We start from the raw sequence: 25,330 nt of genomic DNA on the forward strand, positions 1-25,330 counted from the left end.
AACACAGCACCAATCCCCGGCAACGGCGCCAAAAACTTGGTGGACCCGGAAATGTGTATATAAATTTGATGCGATGGAAACGGGCCTACAGTAATACCGCAAGTGCACGGTCGTCAGTTGTAGCTCGTGCAAGTACGGGTCGATCCACAGAGATCGGGTGTGTTTCGGAAGTGTTTTAGCTAATTGGGTTTCTAGTTTGCTTTGGGCTTAGAAGCCTTTTGGAATTGTTGGGCTTTGATTTCAGTAAACTGATTTGAGCTTTGGGCTCAACAGTTCACTATGAATTGGGCTTAACAGTTTACTAGGCTTTGGCCTTACAGTAAACTGAGTCTTGTGCTCAGTTGTTCACTTATGTAGTGGGCTGGACCTTAACAATGAATTTGACTTGGGCCTTAATGAACTGGGCTTTGGTTTCAGTCAAGAACCTGGGCCTTTGGTTAAGCCTGAATTGGATTGGGCTCAACTTTTGAAGTGAGCTTTGGGCTGCAGGAACTGTGGACTATGGGCTTTGGAGCAGCAGCAGCAGGAGCAAGAGCTGCAGCAGTTTGGCAGCAGCAGCTGCAGAAAGGAAGCAGCAACAGAAGAATTGGCTTGGCTGCAGGAGAAGAAGGGGCAGCAGCAGCACTTTGGCAGAGCAGCAGGCAAAGAAGTGGCAAAACAGCACAAGGCCAAGAAGAGGGAAAAACAGTGCAGCAGCACAAGTGCTGCAGCAGCAGTTGCAGCAATAGAAGAAATGCAGCAGGGAAAGCAAGTAAGCAGTGAAAATGCAAAACAGAAATGCAGGTAAACCAAACAAGTGGAAGGAAACAAGACTAACAGTTGAAGATGGATTTATGGATGGGAACTAGGGGTTGAATTCACTCTAACTTCTACTATGTATTCTCCTATAGAAAGTTAAACTCAACTATGTTCTATTATTTCCAAAGCACTAATTGTCTTTCTACAGCACAACTAGTCAAAGGATTATGAATTCAGCTTGAGTTGCAGCTTATCAACAGCTCATGAACCTAACTACAAAGTATACTTGGCATACATTGTGAAAGTGAGGTGATGATGAACTAAGTTCAAGTCTTTCCTAAACTTGTTTAACCTTCTAAAGCAATATGATCAATGTACTACACAATAAGAATTTAGGGATTCATCAAGTCCCTAGCATGATGGTTTAGAACATGACAAACATTACACTAACATTACATGGCAGTGAGCATGACAGTGAACAACATGGTGAACTAACATGACAACAACAGTGAACAATATGGTGAACTAACAGTGAACATTCATATAAACAGAGAATTAAAACCAAGAACAAGAACAAGTGCAATTAAAAGTAAAAGTGCAACTAACAGGAGCAATTAAAAGTGCAGGAACAATTGAGATTAACCTAACCCAAATTGGGTGGAAACTTGGCTAGTCCAAGAACAGTTTTTACATCTCCTACACATCCCCTTTTATAGTTTTACAAATCCCTAAAATTTCTACAAACCCTAATGTTGATAACCCTAAATTGATTTTTGGGGAAAATCAAATTTGACATACCAATTGGATAATTTCGACCCAACCCATGCTTTGTACTGGCTTTACGCTGCTCGAAATCCCCTATTCTTCGTCTTCTTTGCACTGCAACCCTATCTTGGAGCGAAACCCTAAGCCTGCCTCTCTTAATCTTAGCACCTATGTGAGAAGACGCTACGAGGGAGAGAGATAGACTAGGGGGTTCGATAGGTCTCTTGGTCGGCTGGTTGTGGTGGTGGTGGAGCTCGAGGTCTGGTGGTGGCAGTGGAGTTGCAGGCGATGGGGGTTCTGGAAATGGTCGGGTGGAGAAGATGAGTTCGATGTTTTGGGAAGGAGGGAGTGTTTGGGTGGTAGTATAGGGTTTGGTGCTAGGGTGTGAAGCGGGAGCATCTGGTTCGATGTTTGGCGAGCTGAGCTGCTGGATATGGAGATGGTAGGTAGATCGGACGGCTAAGAGAGAAGCAGTTTGTAGCGACCGTTGGATGTGTAACACAACGAAGTCAACGGTGCTAGATTAGGTTAGGTGCTGTAGTGTTGGGCGGAATCATCGGGATTTGATGCACAGTGATGAGGTGACCGCTGGATGACAAAATGGATCCAATCTGACGGCTCTCATGGAAATGGGTATGGATAAAGGAAATGGATTTGGGTAAGGGTTTTGGGCCTTGGGTATGCCAAGCCCATATCTTCTTTAAGAACAATTCTTCCTTCTTGAGCCCATTCCTAGCTTTTTGGTCTTGCGCGCAACATTCTTCGCGGCTTCCTTGCGTAATTCCTCCCGGCTTTTCACTACTTTTCTGCTCTTTTTGCTCCGCACTTCATCCAGATTTTATTTGTTACCTAAGAATGCAAAATTAAGTAAGAAAAATATTTATTCTTGAAAACAATGAAAATACAGAATATGGGATAAAATGTAGAATTAATGCACAAAAGATGAGTTAAATGCCAACAAAAATATATATAAATATGCACTATTTAGCACTCATCAGAGGTTTCATTTCCTGAGCAAGCATTTCATTCGTTTTATCATGTCATCCTCGAGTAAAGAAGATGATGTGCGGACTGTTCTCTTAATTTCTTTATAAGAAAGTTCGTTTTGATTCTTCTGATAATGTGTTAGGTCAAGACAATCGTGATTCTTCTTCTTGTGAGAATCCCCCTTTGTCTCATCTTATTGATAAGCTTTCTCTTACTATGAATCTTGTTCTTGAACAAGTACATGCACTGAAGAATGAACTCAGGACTTCAGTCAAAAAACTTGAGGAGAAGATCGATAATATAGAATCCAGGATTGATCTGATCTAAGATGAATTTGAGGAATGCATGGAATATGAGAAGAGTCTCCAAAGTAACTAAAATGTTTTCTTATGGTACTAATAAATATTGTCTAGAAAACTTCTTTTAAGGATTTATTGTTATGTTTAAGAAGGATAACAAGGTATGAAATAGCCATTATTGTGGCACATAGCTGTTGCTAACGTTTTTCATCTTGCAATGTTTTTAGATTTATTTATTTAAATTCTAAGTTATTTGGACGATGATTTTTACAGTATTTAATATTTTTGATTTTATATATTTCAATTGCTTATATTATATATATATGTGTGTGTGTGTGTGTGTGTTTATGGATTACGGTCGTGAACTATGCTTGTCTCATATATGCTCAAAAGTTAAATCTATTGTTCCTTTATGCAAATATTGATGGAAAATAAAATGAACTTTTGAGATATTCCACAGTATTGGTTTATCCGTGATCCACTTTTTGTGAATATATTGTATGGCTCTGTAAGTTTTCTTATGTCGAGAATTTCCAATTAAGTTAATCATTAAGATTCTCTTGTGGTTAACTTATTCGAGTTTTTGGATACAAATTCATGTGATTTGTTAATGTCCAAAGAAATCTTTTTTTTCTTGTAAAAGTAAGGTCGCTCGTGTTGTTATTTCGGGAATGACATCAAATGGGCGAGAGTTCTTAATTGAACTTGTGCTTAATTGCTATATCTTTGTGAGGAGTGCGGCTGTGGAATATTGTAGGGGTTATCTTATATCTTTATTAGCTCCTTGATGAATGCATTTAGTTTCGACTATGTGATTGCATCTAAATAAAGTTGGTATGTTCTCTTTTAGTCATGAATTATCTCTTTAAGAATTTCATTATGACCCATCGTTTCGTACCTTTGCCAATTTATATTGACAAAAAGGGGGAAAATTAATTTGGTAGTTCACACTACATACATATGGTTTACGGATCATTATGTAAGGGGGAGTGGTTTTCATAATGAGATGAAAGTATTGACTAAGGGGGAGTGATACATATCACCATAGTATTATGTCAAAGTTGTGATACAATTGAACTTTGATACTGAGAATAATATTATGACATTGTACATAAATGATTGTGAACAACAATGATGCTGAGTCGAACACATTCAGAATCGTTGGAGAACTTGGAAGAGACGAAGATTTAAAGGAAAATTGAAGAGCCAAGGAAATCAAGCATGATGGATCGAAAGATACAAAGTCTTACTTATTTTGTAATTCATAGGTATTGATAGTTTTTCACTAAAATTAACAAAAGGGGATATTGTTAGAGCATTGCTCGGTCGAACTCGCAAGCGTTGCAATCTCAAGCTTGTTTGTCAAGCTTAGTTGATCTAAACTATAGAAATAATTTTTAATCTACCTATAGCTAAGACTCGGACTAGGATATAATGTGTTGTTGAGCTTTAGACTTCACGACGCTTACAATCTGAAGACGAAGACCTACTAAAGAACTCGGAGGAACTTCATTAAAAAAAGGCATGTGGAGACTAAAACTTATCTATCACTCAAAAGTATGTTCTATTCTATTTTATCTCTTATGAGGAAAAGTCGTATAGTTATATAGAATCTTTCATTGTGCACATTTGATATTTTGAGTTGAGTTTATATCGCTTATCTATTTCTCAAAATATGTGTCGAAAGCTTTAAGCTTTAGCTAAGTTCATCGTATTCTTGACGAGTTTAGTTGGAAATAATTTATTTGTTGGAAACTAAATATTATGTCAAATTATGATCATGTGAAAATTTCCTTGAACATCTTACATGATTTGTGTGAAACAGTCATTTGATGTCAGCTCATGAAGTTTCGTAATGATCATTTGATCACTTGAAACTTACTTGAAAGCTAATAATATGTGTAAGGTTACTATTTTCATCTTCCAAGGGTGTTTCAATGATTGAAAGAAGAGTTTAAAACACTTACCTTTGTCTGTATAGAACATAGTATGCGTACCCAGTGTGCGAACTGTATTGTGCATGATTCAGGTATGGAACTCTTGTTTGCGTACCTAGTTTGCGAACTGGATTTACCTGAAAAGGTGGAGAGACGAACATAATATATGTTAAACCCGTGATGGATATAATGGAAAGACAAACAACATCTTTATTATTACATCTTATGATAATTCCAATCAAATTAGAGAAACTTTCCCCAGCTAAGCTTTATGTAGTTCCAAACATGGCCTTAGGGGGCAGGGCTGAAGGTTAACTAAACAAACGCATAATAGAAAGAGACGCTCCAAATTGCGGTTGGATGGATTTAACTAGGATTGCACAAAACCGAATCCAATCCGTGAATCGAAATTAAAACCAACCTTTTAAAACCGAACCGAACCGAATCAAAACCATAACACATCAGTTATAATAGAGGTTGTCATTTCCAAAATACCGATATGAGTGGTTCCAGTTTCGATTGGTGCCAAAACCGAAACGATAACCATCGGTTTTAATTGGAATCCTATTATTGGGGATTTGAAATCAATGGCCCTTTGGGGGCTTCATTGTGTCCTAATATCCCAATATGGATAGGGATAAATCTAATTAATAGTAAAAGTCGACTATACCCTTTCCTATAAACATAATATAATTTAACTATTTTATACGAAAAAAAGATTAATCTTCTCTTCTTTTTCCTTTTCTTCTTCTTCTCTTCATGATTTCGTTATGACGAAATCATGATTATTAAAAAATTTAAATATATAATTTTTCTTTCTCTCTCCTTGTTCTTCTCCTTCATCACATCGTGATTCTTCATCGCATCGTGATGAAGATGATAACATGAAAGAAAATTGATTATTTCCCTTATCTCTTCTTCCCCATCTTCTCCATTGCGTAGAGATGATAAAATAAAATAAAACTAAAAAAACCCATCATTTACTTTTACTTTTGATTGATTTAAAAATTCAATTCGATTGATTTGAGAAAAAGAAACAGTTTCTGAAACTGTATAACGGCTGGGAGTTCACAATTTCCCAACCGTGAATCTTGTATTACGGTTGAGAAAATACATGTTTCCGAACCGTGAACCTACCTGTACGGTTGAGTCGACAATATTTCTCAACCGTAACTACAATACAACCCATATTTTTTTCCAATTGTTATCAGTATTGAATCAACAAAATTATAGCAAATCATTATAAGGTTCTCCTGAGTGTTTTAACAAATTTCAAAAAAGTTTAATTTTTATTTCAAAATCATTTTCTTGGATAAAAAAGAACATGAGAAATCCCAGACCAAAATCAACTGCTTATCAGTTGGCTCTTCAGAACTTCATCCAGGTATGTGGACTACCGCCTTCTTATTGCGTCGATGATACTACACCCCTCCCCCCTCCATGCAGTCTCTGGCAGTCACTTATTTCGACGCAGTTAAGAAGCAAATCCCAGACCAATTTTCTATGTCTGCAAGAGATTCCATTTTGTGGTAGTGCAATCAAGTTAAGCATGCTCAGAATTATTTGTTAGCTTTACCGATTAACGGGCTTAACCAATTCATGGGGCCTAGACAGTTCAGGGTTGTCCTTTATTACCGTCTTGGTATCCCATTGTTTGTTGAGAATGGTTTATGCTCAAGATGCAACAAATATATGGATATCTTTGGGGATCACGTGCTCCATTGTGCTAAAGATGTTGGGATTAAGTTTCGACATGACTTTGTACATGACATTGTTGCTGACATTTGTTACAAGGTTGGTGTACCTGCCCGCAAGGAAGTCTCTCTTGGGTTTTTTTCAGATGATGAAAAAGGCTTACGCCCTGCTGATATTCTCGTCCTTAACTGGGAAAAAGGCCAAGATGTGTGCATGGATGTTACAGGTGTCTCTCCTTTCACGGGTGATGGTATTCGCTCTTTCATTCCAGGCAAAGCTATCTCTAGTACTGTTTCGCGTAAACGCACTAAATACTTGGACAAGTGTGTCTCTCATGGATATGGTCTGGGCGTTTTAGTTTTCTCTACCTTAGGGGAACTGGGAGAAGATACTTTATGTTTTTTCAAGCGTTTGAAGAATTATTTAGTTAACAATGACGCAAGCAGTGGTTTTGGTAGTTTCATTTTTCATAGGCTAGGTATTGCTATTCAAAAAGGTGTTGGTGCCCAACTTGTTGTTAGGTTGCCGCCCAAAGCTTTGTAATCATCTTTTTCTTTGTTCTCTTTTATTTTTTAATTTTCATTATGTATAAATGAAGAAAAAAAATTGATGAAAAAAAGTTAGTCATGTGATTAATCTTAATCTATATACTAATCATTATTAATTTGGTTAATCACCGTCAAATTGGGGTACTTTAGACATTATTGAAAATAGTGGATAAGGGGTTATAGAATTACTAGCTACTAAAGACCGATTGAAAATAGTTGGATAAGGGGTTACAGACTTACTACTAATGACCCCCCAAAAAGAAAGAAAAAAACCATTGACTTCAAAGCACCAGTAATATAGGATTCTTGAGCCTTGACTGAATGCTAGCCGTTGATCGATAAATAAAACAATCTTATTCTTAACCTCAGTTCTCACTCTCGGTTTTGTCTCTTCACTTCTTTGGTTCTTTCCCATGACCCAGTCTCCATTAGCAGACGGTCGAGCTCGAGCACCAGTGACACCAGTCACACCAGCACTGTAAAACTAACTAGCAACATACGACGACTAGAAGGTACTTCAGATTATATAGGTATTGAATGTTTCATTTTATCTTCTTTTCTTCAAAGGTTATGATACTATGACTATGAGCGTTAGGTTTGAATAGATTTTGATATTATCAGGACTATTTGATTTTACAAATCTGCAAATTAGGGTTTTGTGATGTTAATTTTTTTTGGGAATATTTCAAAATTAGGGTTTATTTTGGCTGATTTACATAGTAGAAAGAAACGATCCTAACCCGGTACGTTGCCATCTCTATTAAAGAACCCTCCCAATAGACAATCATAGCATTGTGTGTTTCCATCTAGGGTTTCAATTGAAACATGGCGTCTGCATCTGCTGCTTCTTCTTCTTCCAGTAAGCAGCAAGTTGTTCTATGGGGTCCGAATTATGTGAAAGTATATACAACCACCACCACCACCACCACCGACAACAATACAGAGGCATCTACTGCGGGATTACAGTCCGATATGGAAGTTGATAGACCTGCTTATGTATTAGAAGAAGAAGAACGACCTCCTTATGTTATTGTTGTCCATGGACCTCCCAAGGTAATTTTACCTCCTATTGAAGATTATTTACAATTCAAATTATTTTTCCCTGTTTACTGCTTCTAATTGTTTTATTCTGTTCTACTAGGTTGGGAAGTCCACGTTGATTAGATCGTTAGTAGGGTATTATTCCAAGGACAATCGTTACTCGGTACACGAGAAAGGTCCCATTAAGATCATATCAGGTATTTTTATCTTTTCATTGTTTCTTAGACAGATTGGCCTTTATAATGTCATTTGATTGAATGTATGTTTTTCTGATTTTGTTAGGTAAAAAAAGAAGAATACAGTTTGTGGAGTGTCCAAATAGTGTTAGTGGTATGCTTGATGCTGCTAAGTACGCTGACGCTGTCATGTTGCTCATTGATACATATACTAGCTTTGAGATGGTAAGTAATTACATTTGAAAATGTATTTTAAAATAATTTCGAGAACCAAAGTTCTGACTGTTGACGTTTTCTCTTGTTTCATACTTGATATAACAAACTAGTAATGGTTCGTCTTGATAATGTGTTTCGTTTTAGAATTTGGATTTCCAATGATATTTTATGTGCATTTCGAGTTTAAGGCTTCACAACTTCAAGATTTTTCAGACCTTAATTTGTTTTTGTGAATACCATCTTGAGTGTCTTACATATTCCTAATTCAATTTCTGTTAAACCTTCATATTATTTGTTTATTAAGATGATTTCGCTGATTTCAGGAGACATTTGAATTTGTGAACATTTTACGAGTTCATGGCATGCCGATGGTCATGGGAGTGCTGACATCTCTTGATTTGTGCACAAACGTTGATAGACTATCAAGAACTAAAGAATATCTCAAAAATTATTTCACAACTGAAATACATGAAGGAGCAAGAATATTCTGTTTATCTGGACTCATAGATGGGCTGTAAGTTCTTATGATTGAATATGTATCTTCATATATTTCATGCCGTATCTTATACCATTGCGTGAAATTCAAGGGACTCGGTAAAATAAATAAATAGAAAAAAGCATAGTTCATCGGGTTTCTTATATATTCTAATAACAGGTGCAAGGAGCATGAAATACTTCATCTGGTAAATTTCTTATCGTCTATGGAATTCTATCCTTTGTCACGGAGAGACGCACAACCTTATGTGCTGGTAGATCATTTTGAAGATGTTACTCCTCCAGAAAATATGGACAAGGATAACAAATGCAAAAGAAACATTGTTTTGTATGGTTACCTCCGAGGTTGTGATATCAAGAATGGAGTTCAGGTACTTGTTTTAGCTAGTTAAAACTAAAGATTTCTATCCTGAGTCCGTATTATCTACTTTCCTGTATTCTCATAGTTCTGTTGGCTGTTAATTGTGCGGTTGTTTTCAATTTTTTTCTCTAATATGGCATTATGTTTTCACCAGTATGAGAGTTTTGGGACAGTGTCTTGATTTTATAACTGTTGAATGCCCAGTATATTGTGGGTGACAGAATTAGTGAGTTCTCGCTACAAATATAGCTCAATACATCATACACCTGAACCAAAATCTTAGTTCTAAGGAACATTTTCTGTGCCTTCCTCTATGTCCTGATCAGCAATTAGTTCTGTTTGTTCTGTGCTGGCTTGTCCCATTTTCTTCTGTGTTGATCTCAACCTGTTGTTTCACTTCTTCTACCTTGAGTTTTACTTGAATATTTTTTCACCAGTATGCAAACTGACTAGAGGTTTATTACGTCAGGTGCACATTGCTGGTGTTGGTGATCGCCCTCTATTTAGTGTAACAAGCTTAGCTGATCCTTGCCCTTTACTGGCTAGTCCCAAAAGGAAGAGATCTCGGAAAGGTGATTCCATGGCTCCATTTTCTTAATTTAACAGGCAGCATTTCTTTTTCGTGCTATTTTCACTTTTCTTTTCCCAAAAAACTTTCTTAAATCTTTCATATTATATCAGATAAAGAGCATGATGCGAGTGAGGGTTTCAAGCCAGGGACTTATCTAAGGTTGGAGGTCCAAGACGTTCCTTTCGAGATGATTCAAAATTACAATCCTTGTCATCTTATTCTCATTGGAGGCATCAGTCCTGGAGAGGAGACTCTTGGCTATATTAAGGTTATTATGCTTTTCCATTGTTCCCATTGAATGCAAGTATATAAGTTAATAAAGTAAGAGATATATGACTGTTTAATGTTAACCCGACTAAATCTTCTTTGCCTGCCTATAGCATCACTTTTTTTTGTTGTTTTTCCAGGCAACACTTACGCGACATAGTTGGCACAAGAAATTACTGAGGACAAGAAACCCTATCATTGTTTCAGTTGGTTGGAGGCGGTACCAGACTATCCCTGTGTATGCTGTGGAGGATCGCGATGAACGGCTTCAAATGCTCCATTACACCCCAGTAGGCACGCAGTGTCTTGCAAAGTTTTGGGGCCCTCATGCATCCCCCAATACTGGAATTGTAATTGTACAGAGTCTGCCAGACAAAAAGGTTTAATTTGTTCTTTCAAAATTTTTAAAGCCATCTGTATAAGTGCAAATGTTTGGTGTCCCTGTTTCCTGAAAGCGTTTTGTTGGAAATCAGAGAAAATACTAATAATAGTTTATGTTTGAATCCTCAGGCAGTGTTTCGGATTTTAGCAACCGCTGTTGTAATTGATTTTAACAAGGCTTCTAAGGACACTGCGAAGATATTTTGGGAACATGAGCGTGTTCGGTCTGAAGTTCAGGCTCCTCACATCTTCAACCCACTAGCGTCAACCTCGAAGCCAATTGAAGAGGAGAATGTGGAGGTGACTGAAGAAGAAGAAGAAGAAGAAGAAGAAGAAGAAGAGACTTCTGAAAGTCAACATGAAGACGAAGAGGAGGCTTCTGAAAGTAAACATGAAGAGGATGGGTCTGAAAGTGAATATGAGAGTTCGGGGAGTGAAGGGGAAGACGAGGCTGCTGAAACCGAGGAGGAGGCTTCTGAAAGTGAAGATGAAGATTATTCTCATTTGGGGAGACGACATAAGCTGAATGGCTTACGTACCGTGAGATTCTTTGAGGGAGAGCCCGATTTCAATGACCGAGTTGTTGCTAAGAGTTTATTGTGTTTTGATAATCAAGATGAGCAGCTGGAGTTTGCAAAACATCCGCTACTGGTGATTTTGAAAGAAGAACAGATGTTAGAAATACATGAGAGAGAGGAGAGGATGAAGAATTGCTTAAAAGATTTTCTCAAACAACGACAACGTGTGCTTTCCAAGGAAGAAAAGATGTTGGCAATACATGAAAAGGGGGAGAGGAAAGAGAAATTCAGACAAGAGATGATGCAAAGGGGTTCTAAAGTTCGATTTGATAGAGTTGGAGTATAATCTGTCAAGAATATGGATAGTGTTGAGTTTTTTTTTTTTGCTAGAGATCTGTTGTAGATACATCTTTGGCAACTGAACTAGGGGGCATTGGGCATATATCTTATAATCAGTATAAAATGTTGTTAATCTCTGAAGTGTGCTGCATGAATGCATAATGCTGAGTTTGAATGGATACAACAGGTTTTTCCAGGCAAGTCTGCAAGGTGAATATCCATGAAAGTTGGGTTTAACCTAAGCTGGAAACCAGCTTGTTTGGTTGAATGAAGCTATGAATCTTAATAGAACTGGCAGTATAGTGATCCGAGTTCGACCTCGATCCCCAGCAGTGGTGTAGTTTTTCATGATTGTCATCTTTCTTATTTTATTTTTGATGGGAAAAGGAATTTTATTAATTAACAAATGTAGTACATAAGATTTATAATTTCGTTTTTGTCAAAGATATTAGATATAACGCTAGTTTTCTGTATCTTCTGATGCAAATTGGTAGACATATGTTGAATGTTTTTAATCCTTGCTTCTTTATCTAGTAGATCAACAACAGAGTTAAACTTTCGTATAATAAACTTTACTTGGGCCTGAGGTAGCTCTTTCAATATTATCTTCAAGTCCTGCAAAGTGTTTTCTGCTGGCCAGCGGAAGCTTGTGCTCACCAAGTTTATATTGTCTACTAGGGTCTTACAGTCAGAAACTAATGAAACACTTGATAGAATATTTTCTTTTATCCAAGTGACAGCTTTTAATAAAGCTATCGATTCTGCATGAAAAGCCGATGAAGCCTTTCTGAACCAGCTGAAACGTGCATAAATGACTCTTGATCCACCAAGTAAAGAATAAAGGCATAACCCATCAATTGGTCTTCTTTTTAAAAAGAAGCATCTAAAAATATAATCCAATCTGTTTTTAAATCCGACCATTTATAATTGATCATCTTCGCTTGTTGGTGATTAATTTCTTTTTGGACTATTTCTGATGGAATAGAAATTAAAAACATGTTTATCTGGCCAATTAGTTTAACTGGATCAGAGGATATTTTCTCGAAGACGACCGAGCACCTTATTTCATATGTACCAAAGGATGGTGGCTATCTTTTCCACAAGGTAGAGAGGCTCACCTGTACTTCCATATGTACCAAAGGATGATGGCTATCTTTTCCACAGGGTAGAGAGGCCCTTCTTCCGAGATCCATCTTTTAGTCCACTGATGTATCATGTCCGTGCTTCCTGTTGAAATAAGCCCGTCAAGCGAGAATCCAAACCCGATAGAAAATTTTATTTCTTGATTGTTTTTTTATTTTTTAGTGGATTAAGATTTATCTCACAAACCCAAACCCAACTATAAACTAATATAGTTCACTAACTGGCACTGACTATTCCTATTATTTCCAATATAACATCTAATAGTGAGTTCTGATACCAATACTGTAGCGTCCCCTAAGCTAGCAGCTGACTAATCCAAGATATTAGCTAAATAAAGAGGCACTAAGAATCTAAATCATTTACTTACACATTCGATTAAGAAATCTGCTATAAAACTTAACCCAAGACTATCCTCGTTCATAAATATATACATACAAGAACTTCTCTCAAATGATACATAATCAATAGTGAGTTGTTTTACAAATAAAATATAAACACAAATAAACTTAGCGGAAGCAATCTAGATAACGTAATCAAAGTCTCTCAAATAATACATAATCAATAGTGAGTTGTTTTACAAATAAAATATAAACACAAATAAACTTAGCGGAAGCAATCTAAATAATGTAATCATCTCCTCGAAGCATTCGCCGCGCATCTCTGATCTGTCACTGAAACTGAAAGTGGGATGGGTGAGCACATCATCCCTAAAAGGAGTGCCCAGCAGGAATAACATTTAACTTTAAAGAAATCATGAACAAGATTTCGAAAACATTACATGTTTTCCCAAACATCAAAGTGACTAAGTCACTGAAAATGCACAAACAATGTATATGGACAAACTCCTTCTTCAAACAATATATAGTATTGATGCCAATTCCACACCTACATAGCTATATTGATGCCGGGTTGCATAAGCATAAAACCTGAATTCATGTAGATATAAATGAAGGAGCGTATCCTATATACCACAAGTGGAAATTCTTATTTCCCATAACAATTCATAATGACACACATTACGAGTCCTTTCCAATTCATGAAAAGATTCAAATAATCAACAGAACAATCATAATACAAACTAAACAATGCATGAAATGCACAGACAATAAATACATGAGTTTGTAAAACATAAACCTTTGTAAAAGAAAACAACAATGGTTTCAAAAGAGTTAAAAGTATTCCCACCTCTTTTGATAACAAGCCACGCCTACCTCGAGATCCACGATCCACCAGTTCATCCTTTGAATCGATTGTTGTTAATAAAGACTAATTGTTAATCACACAAGAAATCTAAGAGATTAGCCAAAAGGCTCATACAAGGTTCATAACCTAATTTCATACAAGTCTCCAGTTATAGGCTAAGTGAAATAACTTATGGCTCTAATTATATTAATAGTTCTATAACCCGGTAATAAGTAATTTCGGTATAAAACAATATCTAATTATCCAAATATGGTCAAACTAGATATCATCGGAAAGCCCTCGAAAAACCTCATCGGCCTGATCCGGCACGGTTCACTGAACCGGCCCACTAACCCATTTACTGATCCATCGGATCAACCCACGATCCGACCCGTTTACCCGGTCCACGATACACATAGGTCTGACTCATACCGAGTCAGATGAATCGATTGACTCAGAAGCTGACTCGGTCATCTTCTTCACTTAAGACGCTGAAATATTTTCAAGTGTTTAGACACTAAACTCAGCTCACGGTGTCCTATTCAAGGGTCTATATATTACAACCTATATATCCAAACTAAGTAGAATATGGCTTATTAGAATCACGGGATCCCTCTCTGCAACTTTTTCCTACTAATTATTTTCCAGATATAACTAGAACCTATCTTTCCAAGCTCATTCATATTGATCTTCGTGACTGTTTCTACATGGTATTTGCTGCGTCGACTAAACTTCGATCAACCATAACTCACTCGTTATTTAACTGATTGGATCAAACTTAATATTTAATGATAGCTCAACCGGCATACTACAATTATCATTTATAGAGGTATATCTAAATCTCAATTGAAGGTTCCTAATAAAGTCTCTACATATAGGCCAATTAACAAAATACCATGTACATAAAATCATAGATTTTCATAAACAAGAACATCACTGATTATAACTAAAACTAACATCTAAGAGCTACCCAAAGCATAATTAACAAACTAGAATAAAATACAAGGGTTACCTTAATCCGTTAGGGAGTTCTTATTATCCATCATCATGAACAAGTAATCATCCCACCATTAATTAATTAAGTCCATCACAAGAGCTTCACCACCAAGAGTATGCACCTCATCCATCTCTCTATTTATTACTTCTATTTTTCTTTGGTTACTGCTAATAACTTACTCAAGGTTCTCATAGCCACTCTTCACTCTTTCCATCATTCAACAAGCATATCAGTAATCCCTCTCTTACGATTTCCATCTAATCATCTCTATTTCTCTACTACCTATCACTTCTTTTCTTTATTCTCTCAAAACCACTCTCTTTACATATCCCTAACTAAACCTACAGCTCCTACTTAACCCACACATTCAAACTTCTCCAAACGCCAACACCTCCAACTCCCACCACGTGAAAAAGATGACTCCTCCCTCCTTTATTTAATTAATTTGATTGATTTCATAATATTTGATTGATTTACACCTCCACCACTACTACCACCTTTTCATAGTTACTAAGGGATGGCCTTTTACTAACCAAAGGTCCGGTCAAACGGTCAAGGTACCGGTCACAGGCTAGGTCAACGGCGAGTCAACACAGTTTGACTTATTCCTACTCCATCTTCCAAGTCTCGTATCTTCATCGTCCGATATTCGTTTTACGCGTTCGAGTAGTCCAGTTCGCATAACTTTTCGAGACCTATTCGATGGTACTAATTTCGTATCTAAATCGTTATTAGATTAGTTTCTATCAAATAACGTTCGTCTCTAATTAATCGAGTCATTAGCGGCTAAATCGTCTCTTGACTAGTCTAATAACATTGACGTGCTTGAGGGTCGTTACAGTCATATTGTTATGTACACCCTCCGTTTCTAATTAATAGGCTTGTTTGTGTGTATATTTGCACACAGACCTGCCTATTTTTCAGAAACAGAGGTAGTAGAACAGACTACACAAAAAGTGGGAATTTTATTTGGACCGTTCTATCTTATGCAATTTGTTGGAACATTTGGAAAGAGCGGAATCAATGAATGTTTGAAGTAGAGGTGAAAGAGATAGACGCTCAAAAGATCATTTTAGAAATAAAGGCAAATATTTTGTATTGGTCTCGTCCTTCCAAAGCTCTTAGCGGTATTAGTTTTGAAACTTTAATCTTCAAATGGAAAGAATTAATTCGAAAATAATCGCTTCGTTGCTAAATTTTTATAATCGCTTCGTTGCTAAATCTTTGTTGTTTACTTTCGCCTTTGGCATTTATGCTTCAAAGGTATTGTAATTGTGTGCTTCTTTATTTTTTTATATAAAATTATATTGTTTTATTGATAAAAAAAAAAGGATCATTCTTTACAAAAATTCTTATCAAGAAGGCAATTATAATGTGGCTGAATCCGAGCCCGGACTCATACACCAAGGGGTCAAAAAAAAAATTGCTCTACCATTATGGTTCATTGAAGTTGTTTCTTTTTTTTTTCAGGTAAAAGTTTAACTCACTGACTTTAGAGTCTAATGTCCTCTATCAAGTCTACAAACTATAGCATTGAGCTTATACGCTCATACGAAATTTCTTATGAATTCTACAACGTTAAGCTGTACATTCATATGACGCTCATTGAATTTCAATTCTACCGTTACTATTTGTACCCACAAGACGTTGAAATCACATAAAACCCAAGCCACTTATTCATGAAATTGAAAATCTAGTGGGTGCAAGTTACCCCACTTGCACCCTCTCCCTTCGTCCCTTTATTGGAGTAACAACTTTCGAGAAAACTGTGTTTGGAATAATTCTCCATTGCTTATTAGGCTTAGTCGTATGGGCTAGACATCTAGCTGTTAGATTGGCCATCCACGTCAACATGAGCAACCTTCTAAGTCTTATGGAACGGCTAATTTAGTAGTTAGATTAGTAGCGGGACCACCATATAACGCTGAACCGTTCAGCGTTTTAAATCTCAGCCGTGAGATCAGAAAATTTTCTCCAAGTGCTTAGACCACTTGTTGAACGTTGAACGGTTCAGCGTTTCAATCTCGTTGATAGTTGGATTGCGAGCACCTGGTAGGAGAGAGAACTATCAACTATCACTGTTAACTTTTTTCCAACACTTATTTTTTGATTTGCAACACTTTTTAGGCAATCTAGCATTCCAATCTAGTCCATAGGGGTTAGGATTAATATAATTAACCAGGTCTGATTCTTAACAAATCCAGTCGTTGTAGTATAGTGGTAAGTATTCCCGCCTGTCACGCGGGTGACCCGGGTTCGATCCCCGGCAACGGCGTTTACATTTTTTTTTTACTTAACTTTCAGACCATAGGAAAACAAACACTGCAATTGATAGACTTACATATTCAACCTGAAACCAAGAACCTGATGAGATTAAGATCAAATTCCATCTTGTTATTCTCCTCTTTTAGACACTGAACCTTCTCTTTCAATTGAGTGCATCTCATCTTAATCAAGTCTGCTTGAACTTCCAATTCCAAACAACTTGTTTTTAATAATCCTTCAATTTCCTTGTCCGCTCTTTTCCTCTTTTCCTTCCCCACACTGATATCCTCAATTTTTCATATTGATTTCAGCACACTTGTCTTTGCTAAGCTCACTTCTCCTCTTGCAAACAATTGGTTCCTCTTTCTCTGAAATTTCTCCATTCTTCAATTCCTCAAGCTTGTTCTTAATTTCATTACACTCAGCTGCATTAGCTTCAAGTTGTTTTTTCAGCTCAGAATTTTGGTGTTTCAGTACCAAACAACATAACTTCCAGTGCTGAATTTCTTCTTCTTTTGCTCGTTTATTTCTCCACCCATGGTAGTACTCAGATATTAGTCTAGAAATTACTTGAAGGCTTTGCAGAGTCAGAGATTTTTATGAAGGAACTCATGTGAAATAAACACTTAAGTTCAGCCATGGTGACACATGGAGGATAATGCCAAGATGGTATTTCCTTTTTGCTTACACTTGTTAAGATGACTTGGCTATAAGAGTTTTTTACATGACACAAGCACATGGATATATTGGTAACTGTTGCTAGTGGCTAAGGGATAGCCTCATTAGGTAGTAACTTGGTCCTCACATAAGCATAAAACAGACCTCCTAATAGTCACCTAGAAGTACCATAAGAAGAAGCTACAGTCTTTTGGGAGGGCCATAAATTCAATTTCATCAAGACTCTGACCATTTCCCACTGTTTTCCAGTCTTGAAGCATAACCAAGCTATTCCTCTGAAACTTTAACATACAGTCAAAATATACAAGAATAAGCTAAGACAAAAAGAGACAAACAACAAACAGTTCAATCCTAATATCAACAATTTGATCAGACTAAGATCAAGATGAACAGCACATACTGCTCTTGGTGGGAATTACTTGTGCAGGGCCTGGAACAATGCTTGGCTTCTGTTGCTTTGATCTTTATATGTAACGAGTGTCTTCTTGCTAACAATGTTAAAGATCTCAGTCAAAACGGTTGAGAAGGCGGTCTCAACGTTGGATGTTTCCAGTGCTGATATCTCTAAGAAGAAAAGTCCTTTCCTTTGAGTGAATTCCTTAGCATCCTGGGTGGGCACAGCACGCTGGCTTTCAAGATCACACTTAATGTTCTTGTCTCCATGTCCTCGTAATTCCTTTGGCGTTTAGTTATGTCATAGACCAACATAGCCCCTACAGCTCCTGTGTAGTAGAAACTTCTGACTGCTCTGTACAGAAACATCAGAAAGTAAAACATTAGAGGCTGACAATCTTATGGGAAAGAACTTTCTGCAGTTCCCACCCCTTCAATATTATATGAAGCAGATCATACATGCTCGAGTCTCTGACAAATAAACAATACTCAATTTAAGTGCAGTTTGAACTTCAACACTTTACGCTGTTAGCTAGTGACAAATTACTAGACTACTGAGAAATTCATGCAACAAATCTTCAATAGTACCCTTTGTGCTGGGATATCAGAATATCTCATGCTCTATATATACAGCTGTTAAGCACAAGGAAATCTTTCCTAAATCTGCAAAAACTAATACTTGAGGTGATAAATATCAATGCAGTACCCTTTATCCTCCTGATATCACAACGATTGTCCTAGATTTTAGTTTTTTAGAAAATCCAAGTTAGTATCCATGGTCCTCATACACAACCTATTATCACCTTATTGGTGTAAACTGCAGTGCAAAAGTTAGTGAGCAATCCAAGGCCTACTGAGAAATTCATGACAATAAAACATTAGCCTGTCCCAAATTAGTAGCTAATCTTTGTATTAATATGCTTTGTTCATAACTCCATATCTGTGTCTAAGAATCTAAGAGCACTTGTAGTGGATTCTCTACCTATACCCACGTTTGGAGGAGAGAGAGCACAATTTGAGAGAACTTAGAGCACAATTTCAAGAAAAATCAATCTCTATAATAGAGATAGAGAAGCCACTACAAGTGCTCTAAGATATACACCATACCTAAGGCTGGTACATTCAAGTGTAAAATCAATGAATTTCAAACAAATAAAGCATGTTATGCACAAGGACATCCTGCCTAATTTTTCAGACCCTAACTATCATTTGTCCCTGTCAAGAGTGCATTGATGTTCTTGGGTTTTAACCTCAGCGCAGGCACTAGTATGAGGTCTCTGATGGTCCTCGGTGAGTACAACCCTTACAAACAACTTTCATTTCTTAAGAATTCTAGGAAAAATCATCATCCTGCATCATATATGAAAGTTAACATAACTAAATTCAGTCATTTGCATAAATCTACAATCATACATGAATTTAGTTATGTTCACTTCATGTCTAAGATGCAAGAGTTTTTGGAAGTCCGGTAACTCTTATGAACTTTCTGAAGCTTGACCACAGAAGCATCAAATTCACTGACAAGTATTGAAGGAAAACTTTTTTGTTGGCTCTACAACAGGAACTATGAGCGTTGGACCTTTTAGTGTAACAAGCCTATTTTGCTCTTTGCTCTTCAAAGTAGCGAATATAAGAAGGTTGCACTATCAAGAACCAGAAAATCATATGAAACTATTGTTCGGCTATGATTTATGCTAAATTTAAAACAAAAATAAGTTGTTTATCCTTCCAACAAATATAAGTTGTTTATGCTATTATTTTCTGAGGTACCAGCAAATACTGTAGTTCTCTTATGTAATATTTTTCTGGGATCTTCGTGTATGTTGGTATCCTATAAATGGCTAATGAAATGAGTGTCTACTAATGAAAGTACAGATATAATCTATCCTTGGTACTTTATTCCTAAGAGAGGCGATTTAAAACTTTTTTGAATCTCTGCATTGGAAAAGGTTTGTTATATTGATTCAATTTCCTTGCTATAAATTTAAATTGATACCCAGAATCTTACATAAACACTAGAAATCAGATGAACCTTCATTATCTAAGTATGAGAAACTCAACAGATTCTGTATTTTTGTGTACAAAGATGTCAACAATCCAGAGAGCTTATAACCCAAAAGAAAGATAAATAGAAAAGACTTGCAGAATTTGTAATGTCAGAAGGCAGTGTATGCAAGACTTGCATGGAAGCCAAACCAGGAAATGAGATGAGAAACAGTACTAACAAATGTTCACACATTTACTGCTCCAAATGCACCACCCAACACATCTTACCAAAGGTATGAGAGAACATCACCTTAATAATGTGCCCAGAGTTCAACTGCAAAGAGACATAAGAACCCCATCTATGCAGAGACATCTTATCAGGTCCAGTGTTAGATCGCTGGGAGAGTGCTTTGCATGAATCTTCAATTCTTCCTTCAGACAAAGCTTAGCATAGAGGAGGGAATGAAGCCATGCTACTGGTTCACCTGTCTGGGAACAAAAAGTGGATGTCAAATATAACGTGGAAAAGATGGGTGCCATGTTTTTGAAGTTGACTGACTCTTCACTGATCATATATGGGATTCACAGGACTTCAAAACAGTTTATGAAGATTTTAGTTTTTCAAACATTTTTTCTAGGGTTCGATGAAGATAGAAAAAGAATTCTACTCGATGATCATTATTGGAAAAGCAATATACCTTAAGCTATTGAAAATGCTAAACCTTATCAACTATTTATCTGTCTAGTTAATGATCACTACTGTAGAAGCATAATAAAGCAAGGTCCTATAAATGCTACAACCTTTTCATGAAATATTCTTATTAATTTCGCAAAAACCTAGACTACTTTTTTAGAAGATTATAGGTAGGATTTTAGCTGCAAGATAACATAAATACAATCTTTGTACAAGGAACAAGTTTTCACGCCTGTGGATTTCAAATGCAGTTACATATTCCATACACATGAGACAGATTGACGAGCCATAGCAATTTTAGACATGAGGCAATTGTGGGGCAGACAAAGTTGGAACTAGGACAAAGAAGTGTGGCATTGAATTTCCAGAACTAGAATGGTCTAACTTCTAGTCATTACTAGCCACATCGACCCAAAATAGAACTACACAGCAGTCTGCAAGTTACCCACACTTGTTAAGATGACTTGGCTGGCTATAAGAGTTTTTTACATGACACAAGCACATGGATATATTAGTAACTGTTGCTAGTGGCTAAGGGATAGCTTCATTAGGTAGTAACTTGGACCTCACATAAGCATAAAACAGACCTCCTAATAGTCACCTAGAAGTACCATCAGATGAAGCTATAGTCTTTTGGAAGGGCCATAAATTCAATTTCATCAAGAAAATATAAAACATCAAAATAGACCATGACTCAGGCTCTGACCATTCCCACTGTTTTCCAATCTTAATGCATTACCAATCTATTCCTCTGAAATTTTAACATGCAGTCAAAATTTACAAAGATTAGGCAAAGAGAAATAAAAGAGAGACACGAATAACAACCAGTTCAATCCTAATACCAGACACACTGGACCTGAAACCAAAAATTTGTGACTAAGAGAAAAGCACATATTGCTCTTACCGGGAATTACTTGTGCAGGGCCAGGGACAATGATGTTTTTTTCCAGTCAAGGATGCTTGGCTTCCATTGCTTTGATTTCATCGGGAACGAGAGTTTTCTTGTTAACAATATTGAAGATCTCAGTCAAAACAGTTGAAAACGCAGTCTCAACGCTAGATCCTTCCAGTGCTGATGTCTCTAAGAAGAAAAGTCCTTCCTTTTGAGCGAATTCTTTGGCATCCTTTGTGGGGACAGCACGCGCGCTGGCTTCCGAGATCACACTTAATGTTCTTGTCTCCATGTCCACGCAATTCCTTTGACGTATAGTTATGTCAAAGACCAACATATCCCCTACAGCTCCTTTGCAGTACGAACTTGTGACCGCCCTGTATCTGTTCCTCATACAGAAACATCAGAAAGTAAAACATTAGAGGATGACAATCTTATGGACAAGAACATAACCTACTTTCTGCAGTTCCCACCCATTCATTTTCCGAAAGAAATTGCACAATATATTATATGAAGCAGATCATACATGCTCTGAGTCTCTGACAAATAAACAATACTCCATTTAAGCACAGTTTGAACTGCAACGTCTTAGGCTGTTAGCTAGTGATAAATTACTGAACTACTGAGAAATTCATGCAATAGTACCCTTTGTGCTGGGATATCAGAATATGTCATGCTCATATATATATATAGCCTGTTAACCACAAGGAAATCTTTCCTAAATCTGCAAAACCTAATACTCGAGGTGATAAATATCGATGCAGTACCCTTTATCCCTCCTGATACCACAACGATTGTCCTTGATTTAGCCTTATACAAATGCAAGTCACTAGTATACATGGTCCTCATACACAACCTATTATGGTGTTATTGGTGTAAATTGCAGAGCACTAGTTAGTGAGCAATCCAAGGCCTAGAGAGAAATTCATGACAAAATATCAACATTCCCAAATTAGTAGCTAATCTTTGTCTTAGAATATACTTAGATCATAACTCCATATCTTATCTAAGAATCTAAGAGCACTTGTAGTGGATTCTCTATCTCTATCTATATACCCACATTTGGAGGAGATAGAGATAGAGATTAGCATAATTTGAGAGAAATTTACAGCACAATTTTCAAGAAATTCAATCTCTATAATAGAGATAGAGATAGAGAAGCCTCTACAAGTGCTCTAAGATATACACCATATCAAAGGCTGGTACATTCCAAGTGTAAAATCAATGAATTCAAACAAATAAAGTCTGTTATGCACAAGGACATCTTGCCTAATTCTTCAGAACCCAACTATCAATGCACCCTTTGTCCTTGTCGAGATCACATTGATGTTCTTGGGCTTTAACCTCGACGCAAGGCACTAGCATGAAGTTGCTGATGGTCCTAGGTGACTATAACCCTTTTAAGACGCAAACTTTCATTTCTTAAGAATTATAGGAAACTAAATCATCACCATACATCTACGTGAAGTTAACATAACTAAGTTCAGTCATTTGCATAAATCGACAACCATACATGAATTTCCTTATGTTAACTTCAAGTCTAAGAAGATATAAGAGTTTCTTGAAGTCCGGTAACTCGTATAACTATCCTCGGTATTTTCTTCCTAAGACAGGCAATTTAGAACTTTATTGAATTTCTGCATTGGGATAAGGTTTATTATACTAATCTTACACACACTAGATATCAGATGACCCTTCATTATATAGCATGAGAAACTCAACAGATTCTGTATTTTCCGTGTATAAAGATGTCAGCAATCCAGAGAGCTAATAACCCAAAGTAAAGAAAGGATGAATAGAAAAGACTTACAGAATTTATAATATCAGAAAGCAGTGTATGCCAGATTTGCATGGAAGCCAAACCAGGAAATGAGATGAGAAACAGTACTAACAAATATTCACAAATTTACTGCTCCAAATGCACCACCACCAAACACATCGCATCAAGGGTACAAGAGAATAATGCCTTGATGACGTGCCCAGAGTTCAACTGTAAAGAGACATTAGAACCCCATTTATGCAGAGACATCTTATCAGGTCAGGTGTTAGATTAGATCGCTGGAGAGTGCCCTGCATGAATCTTCACTTCTTCCTTCAGAAGAAGCTTAGCATAGAGGAGGGGATGAAGCCATGCTACTGATTCACCTGGCTGGGAAGAATAAGTGGAGAAAATGTCAAATATTACGTGGAAAAGATGGGTGCCATGTTTTTAAAGCTCACTGACTCTTCATTGATCACATATGGGATTTACCAGACTTCAAAACAGTTTCATCACCTGACTTCAAAACAGATTACGAAGATTCAAGTTTTTCAAACATTTTTTCTAGGGTTCAATGAAGATAGAAAACGAATTCTACTCGATGATCAATGAAAAATACATTAAGCTAATGCCAATGCTAAACCGTATCAACTAATTATCCGTCCAGTCAATGATCACTACTGCAAGAACTTAATAAAGCCAGGTCCTACAGATGCTACAACCTTTTCATGAATTATTCTTATTAACTTCGCCAAACTCTAGGCTACTTTCTAGCAGATTATAGATAGGATTTTAGCTGCTAGATAACCAAAACACAATCTTTGCACAAGGAACAAGTTTTCATGCCTCAGTAAGAACGCTTGCGGCTTTCGAACGCAGTTACAAATTCCATACATATGAGACAAATTGACGGTCCACCGTAATTTTAGACTTGAAGCAATTGTAGGGAAGACAAAGTTGGAACTAGGAAAGCGGCACTGAATTTCCAGAACTAGAATGGTCTAAGTTCTTGTCATCACTAGCCACATAGACCCAAAATAGATCATATTAAACTATTAGTTAACACAGAGACACCAATTGTGCAGTTTCCCATCATATTAAACTATTAGTTCACACAGAGACACCAATTGTGCAGTTTCCCATCAAAACCACCAATTGTGCAGTTTCTGTAATTGATACTAGTAACAAAAACATTAACATAAGCAGTATCAAAATAGTAGTAGAAAATCTGAAAAACTAAGTATATGGAGATCTAAATTATTATTCGACTACTGGGAAAGCTCTAATTTTCTTAGATTTTTCCTGTGTATACTTATCCGACTCCCATGTATAATACTTCAGCTAAGGAATAGATTACAAAACACAAATAATAATAACTAAATGTGCAAACCTACGAAGATTCGGATGACAGATTTAACCAAACAAGGATTACTATAGAAAGCAAATCACAACTGTAAAAAAATTATTCTCTGATTCATTATATTCAAAATAGTAAAAAGAAAAAAAAAATGTTAGCATTAGTCAAAGCAATAAAACCTAGCTTACCAGAATCAGCACCATTAAAAGAGGAATGATGGATGAACAACAAGATATCTCCGAGTTAACATCAGCTACGATTCAACGGGAGATTGGTGAAATTCTCCGCCAAATCCCTCCTCTTGTAGCTGAAGAAAGAAGTGAGATACTTGGAATACTCCATTAGAAAATCCATCCCTTGAGGTTTAAAAAAGAAAGAAAGATTTACAGAGGATTAGTAGAAAGTCTAGGGTTTATCAGAAATAGAGACGGTGGAAAATTGGGGATTTTTGAGGGCGGAGGAAAAAGTAAAAGCAGGGAAATGACTTTTTAGAACACAAAACCAAAAGAGATCTTTACTATTTTGTCCAGAAAACCCGACCCGGATTACTGGCTGGTCCAGCGAGATATAACAATCAATGGCTAATCCAATAAAGTTTAAAAACATGTTATTTTACCTATATGCCCTGGACCACGTGATGTGTACAGTTT

General features: G+C 36.7%; 1 protein-coding gene, 1 long non-coding RNA gene and 1 other non-coding gene across 6 annotated transcripts; 2 read left to right on the forward strand and 1 right to left on the reverse strand.

Annotated features, from left to right (window-relative positions):
• Window positions 1-7,345: 7,345 nt before the first annotated feature.
• LOC113311947 (ribosome biogenesis protein bms1-like) lies at window positions 7,346-11,807 on the forward strand. 2 transcript variants are annotated; one of them, XM_026560730.1, is made up of 10 exons: window positions 7,346-7,481; window positions 7,780-8,022; window positions 8,111-8,207; window positions 8,293-8,411; window positions 8,726-8,916; window positions 9,058-9,268; window positions 9,728-9,830; window positions 9,940-10,097; window positions 10,237-10,476; window positions 10,607-11,807. In XM_026560730.1, the coding sequence occupies exons 2-10, from the start codon at window positions 7,795-7,797 to the stop codon at window positions 11,339-11,341; spliced, it is 2,082 nt and encodes a 693-aa protein (XP_026416515.1). In that variant the 5' UTR covers window positions 7,346-7,481; window positions 7,780-7,794; the 3' UTR covers window positions 11,342-11,807. The 2 variants fall into 2 exon arrangements, with proteins under 2 accessions (XP_026416515.1, XP_026416518.1); XM_026560733.1 differs by having other exon boundaries at window positions 7,361-7,499.
• A 5,052-nt stretch (window positions 11,808-16,859) lies between these two features.
• Window positions 16,860-16,931, forward strand: TRNAD-GUC. Its single transcript has one exon. It is a non-coding gene; the product is annotated as a tRNA-Asp (tRNA).
• Window positions 16,932-17,637: 706 nt separating this feature from the next.
• Window positions 17,638-25,125, reverse strand: LOC113335246. Of its 3 annotated transcripts, none has more exons than XR_003353230.1 (5): window positions 24,869-25,125; window positions 23,375-23,709; window positions 21,577-21,947; window positions 20,289-20,467; window positions 17,638-18,347 (listed from the first exon to the last, which is right to left on the reverse strand). It is a non-coding gene; the product is annotated as an uncharacterized LOC113335246 (long non-coding RNA). The 3 variants fall into 3 exon arrangements; XR_003353231.1 differs by having other exon boundaries at window positions 20,289-20,463; window positions 23,375-23,713; XR_003353229.1 differs by having other exon boundaries at window positions 17,639-18,347; window positions 23,375-23,713.
• Between the last annotated feature and the right edge of the window lie 205 nt (window positions 25,126-25,330).

This window comes from Papaver somniferum, chromosome 1 (assembly GCF_003573695.1).
Source record: "Papaver somniferum cultivar HN1 chromosome 1, ASM357369v1, whole genome shotgun sequence".
Lineage (NCBI taxonomy): Eukaryota > Viridiplantae > Streptophyta > Magnoliopsida > Ranunculales > Papaveraceae > Papaver > Papaver somniferum.